The sequence below is a fragment of the Brassica napus genome, chromosome A10 (assembly GCF_020379485.1).
Source record: "Brassica napus cultivar Da-Ae chromosome A10, Da-Ae, whole genome shotgun sequence".
Lineage (NCBI taxonomy): Eukaryota > Viridiplantae > Streptophyta > Magnoliopsida > Brassicales > Brassicaceae > Brassica > Brassica napus.
The window spans coordinates 7,177,170-7,189,607 of NC_063443.1; the positions used below are offsets into that span (position 1 = coordinate 7,177,170).

The 12,438-nt window shown below is 34.6% G+C and overlaps 1 protein-coding gene across 1 annotated transcript; it reads left to right on the forward strand.

The window, feature by feature from the left end:
* Window positions 1-3,522, forward strand: LOC106406098 (sister chromatid cohesion protein SCC4). The gene is made up of 11 exons (XM_013846687.3): window positions 1-694; window positions 766-882; window positions 947-1,451; window positions 1,547-1,585; window positions 1,668-1,789; window positions 1,876-2,022; window positions 2,134-2,223; window positions 2,296-2,420; window positions 2,536-2,741; window positions 2,840-2,964; window positions 3,040-3,522. The coding sequence occupies exons 1-11, from the start codon at window positions 182-184 to the stop codon at window positions 3,226-3,228; spliced, it is 2,178 nt and encodes a 725-aa protein (XP_013702141.2). The 5' UTR covers window positions 1-181; the 3' UTR covers window positions 3,229-3,522.
* Window positions 3,523-12,438: the final 8,916 nt, after the last annotated feature.

Below are 12,438 nucleotides of genomic sequence, written 5' to 3' on the forward strand. Positions count from 1 at the left end.
GGATACATTGACAACGGGTCGGATCTGACGAGGAGAGAGGGAACGTTCGACATCCGAGAGAAGAAAAAGGTCAGGTCTTTGGTGTTCCACCGTCTCCGATCTCAAGTCAAAGTGCAGATCTTCCTTGGTTTCAGTTCCACGATTCCAACTTGAAGAAAGACTAACCGGAGATTCGGAAACAATGGAAGGTGCTGCGGTGGCGGAAGGTCTGTGGGGACTAGCGGATCACCACGAGAAGGTTGGAGACATTGGCAAAACCATAAAATGCTTAGAAGCCATCTGCCAAACCCAAATCTCATTCCTTCCCCTCGTTGAAGTCAAGACTCGCCTCCGTGTCTCGGCCCTTCTCCTCCGTTACTCTCACAACGTCAACCACGCCAAGTCCCATCTCGAGCGCTCTCTCCTCCTCCTCAAGTCTATCCCTTCCTCCTTCGATCTCAAGTTCCGCACTTTCAGCTTGCTCAGCCACTGTTACCACCTCCTCGCCTCCTTCCCTCCTCAGCGCAACCTCCTCCTCAAGGCTCTCGACCTCGCTTCCTCTGTCCCTCAGGATCTCTCTGCTTTCCTCTGGTCCTGCAACTTCAACTCTCAGCTCGCTAACACCTTCATCATCCAAGCTGATTTCCCTTCTTCCCTCTCCGCTCTCCACTCTGGCTTTCTCTCTGCTTCTCACATCTCTTTCCCTGAGCTTCAGGTTACGCACCCTCTTCCTCTTCTTCTTCTTCATGTGATTCTCTGTTTGTAATGTTTTTGTGCTGTAATCAGATGTTCTTCACCGCTTCGATGCTTCACGTTCATATCATGCAATGGACCGATGATTACTCAGTGGAAAAGGCTGTTCAGCGATGTGATGACATCTGGCAGTCCATTTCTTCTGACAAGGTATGTTACCGTCTAGCTTCTGCTTGCTTGGTTTTGTCAGCTGATTCCTCCTGTCATTTGGTAGACTGAACGATGCCCCGGTTTGTTCTTCTACAACGAGATGCTTCATGTTTTCTACCGCCTCAGGCTCTGTGATTACAAGAACGCCCAGCATCATGTCGACCGCTTAGACCAGGCCATGAATGCTCTTTCCCATAAAATGCTTGAGGCTCAGCAGCTTCAGGACGAGCTCACTTCGTTGGATCATACTCTCTCCCGTTACGACCTTCCCTCCAGGGAGAGGGCAGCGCTCTCCGACAGACGATCTCAGCTCCAAGATCGCGTAAATGCATTGTCTCCATCTTCTTCCACCACTGCTGCTAACTCTCTGGAGCCTGCCTTCTTTGGCAACATGGACCGTGCGTGGACAGAGAGGCTACTGCTTTCACAATCTCCAATCGATGGAGAGTGGCTACCGAAAAGTGCCATCTATGCTTTGGTCCATCTTATGGTTGTCATATCGGGACGTCCCAAAGGACTCTTTAAAGAGTGTTCAAAACGCATTGAGTCCGGAATGCACATCATTCAAGGTTATATTTCTATTATCCTGCTTCTTAGAAACCGACTAAGAAGCTTTGGGGATTTCATATCATGACATGTTGTGCGTTTCTATATTTTTATGCAGACGAACTTATCAAGCTTGGAATTACTGACGAAGTTAGAGGTTTAATCTACAACTCTGTTGAAGCAACGATTCTTAATGTTTGAAGCTCACATTCTGTTTTTTGTATAATATCTCTTGGCAGAAGCTGATTTGCGGCACACAGCTATTTGGATGTCTGGGATATATCTAATGCTACAGATGCAGTTCCTTGAGAATAAAGTGGCTTTAGAACTTACAAGGTCTGAATATGTCGAAGCACAAGAGGTACATCATCGGTTCTTTTTTTGCCTATATTTGTTTTTGACTCCCTTCACCATCACTTTAACAATAAAGATGTACCGATGGTGCAGGCTCTGGTTGAGATGAAAAATTTGTTTACTCGGTTTCCAACGATCTTGCAAGCTTCCGAGTGTGTGATTGAGATGCTCAGGGGGCAATATAGTCACTCTGTCGGTTGCTATAGTGAAGCTGCTTTCCATTCTATCGAAGCATCTAAGGTACAAGTTTTTTTTTAACCTCATGTCTGTGCCTGGTTAATATTGATTCAACATATTTTCCTTTTTGCTCCTGATAGTGCTGTCTTATTAAATGCAAATGTAATTTTACAGCTGACAGAGAGTAAATCGTTGCAAGCTACGTGTCAAGCTTTTGCAGCTGTTTCTTATCTCACAATTGGAGATGCTGATTCATCATCAAAGGTGTTGTGACATTTTTGATGCAGTGAACTATTTGTTTATGCTTCCCTTACACCCCTTATGATTTGTGTTTAGGCACTTGATTTGATTGGGCCACTCTATGGAATGACGAATTCACTATCTGGTGTGCGAGAAGAAGCTAGTATTCTCTTTGCTTATGGTCTCCTTTTGATGAAGCAACAAGATCTACAGGAAGCAAGGTATAATATGCTCCCTTGGTTTGCTTTATTTAATAAATATATGTCAAGTAGGGATATCCTATCCACTAAGATATGATTCATGCTGTAAATGTAATGGTATGATATCAAAATGCAGAAACCGTCTTGCCAAGGGTTTGCAGATAGCGCATACTCATATGAGTAACCTGCAGCTAGTTTCACAGTATTTGACACTCCTGGGAAATCTGGCTCTTTCCTTACACGACACGGTACAAGCCAGAGAGATCCTTCGTTCCTCTCTTACACTTGCGAAGAAACTCTTCGATATCCCAACTCAGCTATGGGTTCTATCCAGCTTCACAGGTTTTTATTATTATTATTATTTTATTTTTTTTGGAAACAGAATTGAGTTATAAAGATCCAAATCTCTGAGCAAAAACATTCTGATTTTGTTGTCACAGCTCTGTATCAGCAATTGGGTGAGAAAGGGAGCGAGATGGAGAACGAAGAACACAGGAAGAAGAAATGGGATGAGATGCAGAGTAGACTAGCTGAAGCGCGTGGATCCATCCATCACATTGAACTAGTGAGTGAAGAACCAAATGGTTCTCTCTTTTATCTGTTATTTAGATCTTTGAGCTTGACACAATCATGCGTACAGGTGGATAAAGCTAGGCTAGAGATGCATAAGGTGGAGGATGCACAAGAACAGGCTGAAGTAACTTACGGGATGCAAGCGAGTCTGGACATTCCAGAGTCTGTGGGTATAGAAGGTCCGTCACCGGCTCAGTACTCGTCGAGGCTTGTAGGTTTAGACACGGGAAAAAGATGGGGAAAACGAAGGGTATGACTTACAACGCAGGAGCGTTGAGCTGTATGTAAGCTGTGTAAGATGTGTTGATTAGTTCGTGTTTTCTTATAATTCTGTTTTAAGTATTGTTAAGTATCATTTGGGAGTTAGATGGTAGAATATTGAAACACTAATAGAAGGCAGCTAAAATGCCTTCGTTTACGGTTGGTGGCAAGTCGGAAACCTGAAATTAGGCTATCTCTGTTTCCGACAGCAAGATGGATCTGTTTGTCTGGATATAAATTAATTTAACCAGTGTTTCATGTTTGGTCTAATAACCTTTTTTGTATTCAATTGTCTAATCTATTAACTTATAGTTATATTCCCTCTGATTTTTTTTTTAAAAAGTATCCTACTATATAAAAGAAGCTAAATTCTAGCTTTCTAAACTCTGCCACATCACCTAAAATATTTAGAGCCAATCAATGTTACACATCAGCATTGGGATAATACATGACATCATTAAGAAGAAGCAGCCGTCGGTTATTATTATATACGAAGACATCAAATAAGAGTTTTACTTGGTCAAATCTTTTAAATAAATTGATATCAAAGGTATCCTTAAATTCTTTCACTATGAAAATCAGTTCTTGGGATTGCATCACATCCGCAAAGCAGCTAAGAGTGGTCACACGGAAGCAAGGTACGTGTACAGTGTTCTCCTCATGGCCATAGGCCAAACTGAGAAAGGGATTAAGATCATCAACAAATTGACTGACCAGGAAGGTATTGCAACGGTGGACAGTTGCTGCACAAACATGCAGATCTCATTACAAGACATCAATCTTTCAATGAAGATCTTTGTGGACTCGCTTGTGCAGATGAAACCCGTTGATAACTGCCATCCCCCAGAAATTAACACGGCTTGCTCCACATGTTACCACTTCTTTCTGATGACCGAGTTCTTTGAGATGATGCTGGGTCTCAACTAACCTCTTCGATGTCAAAACAAGCTTAACGTCAAAGTCCTTAACGTTTGCACGTTCGTCTTTTACATTTTGTTTTAAATATTCCACTCTCGGTTCGCTTTACTAAGTATGACATGGTTTACTTATGTAATGGGATCAATGCTAAAAAAAATTCTAAAAATAAGCTTATCTTTATTTTCTAGCTCTACGCTTTGTTGCATGATTCCTTTTATTTATTTTTTTAAAATGCAAATACAAATATTATGAACTGCTTATTTGCTGAAACAAAAAAAACTATACATATTTTCATTCTTCAAACGCGTATCCCCTAGACTATATTTGCGAAGTGATTTTGCCACATGTACTCTCTACAATCATTTTTACAAAAAGAATGATGACATGGCTAACAAAATTGATGACATGGCTTATAATTAATATGATATGGACAATCACATTTATTATTGACATATATTTTTGGTAAACTTTATAGAATATGACAATAACTAATACATTACACTTAATGTTGATTTATATTTTTGGTAAACTTCTTAAAAATCCTACTATATAAAAGAAGCTAAATTCTAGCTTTCTAAACTCTGCCACATCACCTAAAATATTTAGAGCCAATCAATGTTACACATCAGCATTGGGATAATACATGACATCATTAAGAAGAAGCAGCCGTCGGTTATTATTATATACGAAGACATCAAATAAGAGTTTTACTTGGTCAAATCTTTTAAATAAATTGATATCAAAGGTATCCTTAAATTCTTTCACTATGAAAATCAGTTCTTGGGATTGCATCACATCCGCAAAGCAGCTAAGAGTGGTCACACGGAAGCAAGGTACGTGTACAGTGTTCTCCTCATGGCCATAGGCCAAACTGAGAAAGGGATTAAGATCATCAACAAATTGACTGACCAGGAAGGTATTGCAACGGTGGACAGTTGCTGCACAAACATGCAGATCTCATTACAAGACATCAATCTTTCAATGAAGAAGATCTTTGTGGACTCGCTTGTGCAGATGAAACCCGTTGATAACTGCCATCCCCCAGAAATTAACACGGCTTGCTCCACATGTTACCACTTCTTTCTGATGACCGAGTTCTTTGAGATGATGCTGGGTCTCAACTAACCTCTTCGATGTCAAAACAAGCTTAACGTCAAAGTCCTTAACGTTTGCACGTTCGTCTTTTACATTTTGTTTTAAATATTCCACTCTCGGTTCGCTTTACTAAGTATGACATGGTTTACTTATGTAATGGGATCAATGCTAAAAAAAATTCTAAAAATAAGCTTATCTTTATTTTCTAGCTCTACGCTTTGTTGCATGATTCCTTTTATTTATTTTTTTAAAATGCAAATACAAATATTATGAACTGCTTATTTGCTGAAACAAAAAAAACTATACATATTTTCATTCTTCAAACGCGTATCCCCTAGACTATATTTGCGAAGTGATTTTGCCACATGTACTCTCTACAATCATTTTTACAAAAAGAATGATGACATGGCTAACAAAATTGATGACATGGCTTATAATTAATATGATATGGACAATCACATTTATTATTGACATATATTTTTGGTAAACTTTATAGAATATGACAATAACTAATACATTACACTTAATGTTGATTTATATTTTTGGTAAACTTCTTAAATATGGTAATAACTCATAAATCATCACTAAAATAAATATATTGAAATATGCATTATAAATTTTGAAATATTATTTAATTGTATTTTTATAATTATAACCATGAGCATCTCTGTGTATTCTATTTTTTTATTTTCCTTATCTTACTTATCAGCAGCAGTGTTGTATATATATATTATATATATATATATAATCTTAAACTTTCTCTTGAATTCTATCTCGGTATGCGCAGCCTTACGAGACAGTGAATGGAACTACTGATGTCAAACCAACTCCAGATGATACGAAGATGGATGATGATGGACCAAGGAGAGGAAGATACTCAAGATGGTAACTTGAGGAATATTGTGTCTTTTTTTTTCCTTTTATAAAGAAAAAAACGATCTAACATGTTTCCATGTGTTACACATTGCAGAGAAAGGAGTTCCACGTTTTTGGCTGATGGCCTTGAACAACAATGATGTTACTTCTGAGGATAATAACTCTAGCGTAATGTTCTTGATGTCAGGCTACAGAGTGTGATTATTGATTAGGCTCTCAAATCACTTAGATGGTGCATGACTGAAGAGCCTAAAGGATTCAAACTTGAGTTATCCTTTGACTCGAATCCTTATTTTAAGTACACAGTCTTGACAAAGTCTTACCATAATATTGTTGAAGGTGACCCACTGCTTGAGAAGTCTATAAGGTAACTGCTTATGCTCTTCTACATATGTTTGATACGTCTTATGAGTATATATAGTAATATTAAATCAGATTCATCTAATGTACACCAGGAGCTCGGGCGATGCTCTTAGTCAGAGAACTGGGTGACATCTCAGAAACCACTATGGCTGGAGTATTGGCCACAGCTGAGGAAACCGAGAGCTTGAACACAAGGGTGTCATCTAAATTAATGCTCTTCGGAAATTTTGAGGTAAAGAATGCATCTTCCTTGCTCATAGGTTAAGTTTTAATTTCTATGTTTGATCGTTTATTTGTGGAAGTTTTACGACTTCTAATTGAGTGTTTATCTATTTGGTCTTCTCATTAGCATTAATCCTATGACTAATCTATCTTTGAAGGTGCATTTTGAAATGCAATGTGGGTGTGATTGTTAGACAATTTTGTTCATGTCACAAGTACATGTTTGTATCAGATTCATCTTGGCTGAGTGATTATTTTTAAATATCTGTTTCAGCAGAGTTGGTTGTGGCTGCGGCAGAGGCAGTGGTTGTAAGAGACAAGAGTGATTGTAAGAAGAAAAAGAAAGCAAGAAGACTGAGGAAGGTGGAGATTAATGACAAAGCAGGTGGCTGTGTAAAGGATTAGAGGCATAAAAATGTAAGAAAAAACCTTCAAGGGTTACTAATCCATCAAGAACACCACCGGTTTGTAACAACATGTGGAAGAATATTTTCTTAGTGGAAGGCTGTGCTTGGATATTTGAGGTGTCATAAAGACCGAACTCTGATTTTGTATTTTTGTTTTCTTTGCTGGCGGAGGAGAAAGAAAAACATTCAGAGATTTTGATTGCAACAATGTACGAATTTAAGCTTTTGCTTTCAAATATTTTGTTATTTATGTTTGCAACACTCTGAATGTGGTAAATATATGAGATACACTTTAAAAAATATGCAAAACAAAATCTAATGTTTCAGTTGTTAGCTTCTCAAATAAATAAAGTTAATATCTATAATTCTCTTATATTTGTATCTATAATCTGTTTATATAACTATTTATGTATTTCTAAATTGTATTGTTTTCCATCAAATTATAATAGTTTTTTAAATAGGCAAATAAGAATAACACACAGAAGATCAAATTACCTTTTAATTTAATAAAATGAAATAATTCATTTTACAATTTTTTTATCTTAAAATAAAATTCATATGTTCAAAAATTATATTATATGTCAATTTTAAAGTAAAAGGATAATTTTAAAACTACAATTTAAAATGTACATTGTAAATGACTCGAGTAATCATTATATTAAGCATACTCATTTTTATTTATAAAATCATACGCTTTCTAATACACCGAATAAGAAAATATAGCTACATATTTTAGTTCAAAATAAGCTTTGTTAAAATAAAATAGATATCAATACACTCATTAGAAAGTTAACATCAACCAAGTAAAAACAACTATTATAGAAACAAATCAGAAACACAAATATCCATTACCTTCATAAAGCTATGTCAAGTTTTTTAAACTTTTAATCATTCTTATGAATATGTGATTAGCTGATATAACCTTTTAATCGTTATGTATCCTCATTATTTTTAAAATAGTTACTACATATAAAAATATACTGGAGTATACAACTAAAAACTATTAAACGACTAAAACAGTAAGAGCACTGATTAGTTTCATAAAAATCTACAAATACCAACCAAAAAACTAAGTTCTACTAACTCAATGAATTCTACCAAAGAGTACATGTTATGGAAACCAAATAAAGAAAATCACTAATAGAAACTACAAATATGCTATAGAAAGAAATATAATAGTTAAGAGTACTAATCATTCTGTTCAAAAAAAGTAAGATAGTTAAAATTCATATGATACCTTCTTTTATATCTACACATTACTAAAATATTAAATATTATATATATAATCATTTTTTAATTGGTGAAGATGGTTTCAGAACCAGAAGAATGGCCAGCGTTTGCAAGTTATTTGGAGGATATAAACAGCCTGAAAGAGAGTTTTTTCCGAGCAGAGATTATCTATGTACCAAGAATGCAAAACAAGAAGGCGGATAGCTTAGCCCGTAGCGCTAGGAATGCAGCGTCATTTGTAGTTCACATGGATCAAGATCTCCCAGTGTGGTTCACAGAGTCAATATGAATCTGTAATGTTGATGACAAAAAAAAATCATTTTTTATAGAAATTTTTCAAATCAATATGGTCTATCATTAACAACTCTCAATTAGAAAATATTAAAATATTTTAAGAAAAGTTAAAGCTCATAATAAAAATAAACCAAAACAATAAAACAATAAAAATCACTATGGCTACACTAAATGGCAAATATGACATACAAATATACACTTAAACTTTATATTATTTCAATATATATATATATATGAACAACTTTCAATCAAATAATGGAACAGTACATCTGTTACACTTTTAAAATATACTATTACTAATGTGATGTTTTTAGAAAACATAATATATGAAAACAATGTAACAATTTTAAAAGATTGTTGTAAATAGAAACTAATAACAAAGAAAAGTAGAAACTAAAAAATTTCTTAATTAAAACATCACTCTTTCATAATTTTTTCTTTTTATTTATCAACTTAAAAATAATTTTAATATTAAATTATAATAGTTTCTACCTCTAATCGATCGAAACATCAAAATTTTAAAATATAATCTATATTTCCAAAAAACAATATTGAAACATTATCCGCGCGTAGCGCGGACCAGAACCTAGTTATTCTAATATTTTTTCTTTTTACACAAGAAATATCATTTTAGAATAATTTTATAAATAATTGTATCATTGTAAAAAAAAGTATCATTCTGATTTTTTTAAAAAAGTATCATTGTATAAATAATTTTCTTTCTCTCAGATACTTTTTGTCAAATTATAATTACTAAACCATAAATGCATTTCAATCACTTTATTAATCCGTGTGAAAAATAACAAAATAGCACTTTTAAAATAAATGAAAAGAATTTTTTTTATTTATTATAAAAAAATTGTCATTTAAATTTTGAACTACACATTTCACTTACATTAAATCACATGTGACTTACATAAAAAAATATACATGTTTCATTATATTTATATTAGGAGTTTTTGGGCAATGCAGAAATGGAAGCATTATTCTCAACTGGTGAAGATGGTTTCGGAACCAGAGGAATGGCCAGCTTTTGCAAATTATTTGGAAGATATCAAGATCCTGAGGGAGAGCTTCACCCGATCAGAGCTCATCTATGTACCACGGACGCACAATTCAAAGGCGGATAGTCTAGCACGCAGTGCTCGAAATCAATCGTCTTTCGTCGTTCACATGGATGCAGATCACCCAGTTTGGTTCACAGAGTCAGTATGAGTCTGTATTTTGATGACAAAAAAAAAAAAAAAAAAAAAAATATTAGGAGTTTTTGTAAAATTGACTCAAAACTTAAAATCAAATGCAAAACTAACCCATAATTTTTTTGAAACTTTCATTTACCCTATTTGCCCAGAACTTCAGATTATTCACGACAACGTCATTATTTTTTATTTTTATTTTTCAAAAATGCTTGTTTTACGCAATCATTCTTATCTTCTTCATTATTTACAATATTGTCATTGTCATCAATACACCAACCATCATGAACAAGCAATTCCAAGTTCTAAATGCATCTAAAATCAACATCTAGATCTTTATATTCTTACTAGGGGCATTGCCCCCGCGCAAGCGCGGGGTTGTGGACAAATTTCTTGTTCCATCTCAATATTTTATAGGGTTATTGTAGTTGTGAATTTTGCGTTTTGAGTTGTTTTTCAAATTTTTTTTTATTGTTATAGGGTTAGAGTTGTGATGATGAACTGTGTATGCATTATTCTCCACTTATGAAAGACTAAACTGTATTAGTAATGTGATTTATATAGTTCGTGTTGTTGTTTGCTGTGTCAGTGAGACTTATTGTTTGTTTGTCTTTTTAATTTGTTTCTTGTACTGTTGAGTACATAAATTATATTAAAGTTGTTGAGAGTACATTTTTGTTTTTAGATATTTTTGTTATATGTTTTTCTTTTATTTTTAAACTTGTTGCTCTTATCGGACCTTTAAAACAAATACATGAAGACTTGTAGAAATACCTATAAAATGCGTGACAGTTCTAAGTATTTGAGTTTTAATGAGTTTTAAACGAATTTATGTATTTCTCATAAGAAGACAATAGCACATTGGCATGTTGACATTGAGCATGTAAGCTATTTTTATAAGACAAGAGGAGTGAGCAGGTGGAGCTGTTGTTGCCGCCTTTGTGTCTGTCGGGATTGTCTCTTGTATCTCATGTTGTGGATGTGTTTGTTTATCTTTTATTTGATGGGTAATATGTAAACAAAAATTATTGTTAGTTGTATTTATCAGAGTTCATAACTTACTCTGCTTTTTTTGTTTAGGTAATTTCACTGATTTTGGTTGTCGTGTTCGTCTTCTTTGTTGCGAAAGTAAGTTTGTAAATTGTTAAATAGATGGCTGTGTAGTTTCTATTTGTTTAGCTGACTCGATGTATGTGTCGTTGCAAAAGTAAGTTTGTAAATTGTTAAATAGCTGGCAGTGTAGTTTGTATTTGTTTAGTTGACTCGATGTATGTGTCGTTGAGTTTTAGTTGAGGTGATTGGTTTGATATATTTGTTTTGAATTTTATTTCTAAGATTAGACAAAAAAGAGAGGTGATCATTAATGATTCATATTTTTTTGAAATTCTAGTTTTTGGTATTTTGATTGTTTGAGTTGTTGTGGTTTCTTTTAAGCTGTAAAATAAAGGTTTGTGTAAAATTAGTTTGATAAGTAAGGGAGATAAATAGACGACCACAGAATTTGGGTAGAAAATATTTTTGATTATTGATGTTAGCACAATATAGATAATAATATAAAGGGAATTGTGTGTAGATTGTTTCATACGGATCAATGAGGAGACGGATAACGACTCGAGTTGTTTATTTGTTAAGGTCAGAGCCTTAGACAGAACGGATTTGCCCAACCACATCTGCGAGTTTAAATATCAGTTATGATAACGAAACATATTATAAACCCAGAAGCAATATGATATTATACCTTAGAGTTTTAGGTTTGTGTTCGCAATCACTTGGAAATTGTCAAACAGTCTAATTATGATTGGAGATTGATCTTAGGAGCACCCGTGATGACTTCATCAATAATAGTTGGTGAGATGAAACGAATGAGAAATGTATGATCAATTATCTTGTACATGCTTGAGCACCTAACAACCTCAAAACGATCAACTTTCACAATGGAACCGACTTTCAAAGATGGCATGTAATGATTAGCACATCCAGCGGGAATAAACTCATGAATCGCAGAATCTGCAAATAATATTATTTAACAAAGAATCAGAAAATCAATTAAAAATAATTATATTAAATAAGTATGATAAATCAAAGATTAACTTACCTTTTCATCAAGGAAGAGAACCGTGATTCCCATAAACTCACTGTCTTTCTTGAAGTTCAGAGAATCCCATAAGCGAGGAGGTTAGAGGCTATGCTCTGACTACTACGACCAACACGGAGAGACTCGAAGGTTGAGTGACGGATGCCGGGAATGCCGGTTTTAGGAACTGGAGAGGCAGAGAAACATTTTCTAGAAGATCATTAAAGCTAAGAGGAATCAATGAGTTTTGTGGAGATGCAGATTGGGTTCATCAAAGATGAGAATCATATCATATATATAGGGTTTACAGAAAGGTTATAAATTAGGAACATTTGAGATCAAGCGATTTAAGATGGGGAGATGAAGAGTTCACCCGTGAAAAAATAGATTACGAACAGATACAGCGCAACTATGTAACTCAGACTTGTCTAAGACAATGATGAAAAGAACCCTAACTCATGTTAAACGAATACATTTTACAATATGGAAAAACTATAATTGTTGTTTTTTCATATAACGTGATGAACCTC

Excerpts from the sequence above, each read along its gene's own strand:
- LOC106406098 (XM_013846687.3), top strand. The coding sequence starts at position 182 with ATGGAAGGTGCTGCGGTGGCGGAAGGTCTGTGGGGACTAGCGGATCAC. Across the intron at positions 883-946 it reads AGTCCATTTCTTCTGACAAG|ACTGAACGATGCCCCGGTTT; the intron begins GTATGTTACCGT and ends GTCATTTGGTAG. Across the intron at positions 2,965-3,039 it reads CCATCCATCACATTGAACTA|GTGGATAAAGCTAGGCTAGA; the intron begins GTGAGTGAAGAA and ends TCATGCGTACAG.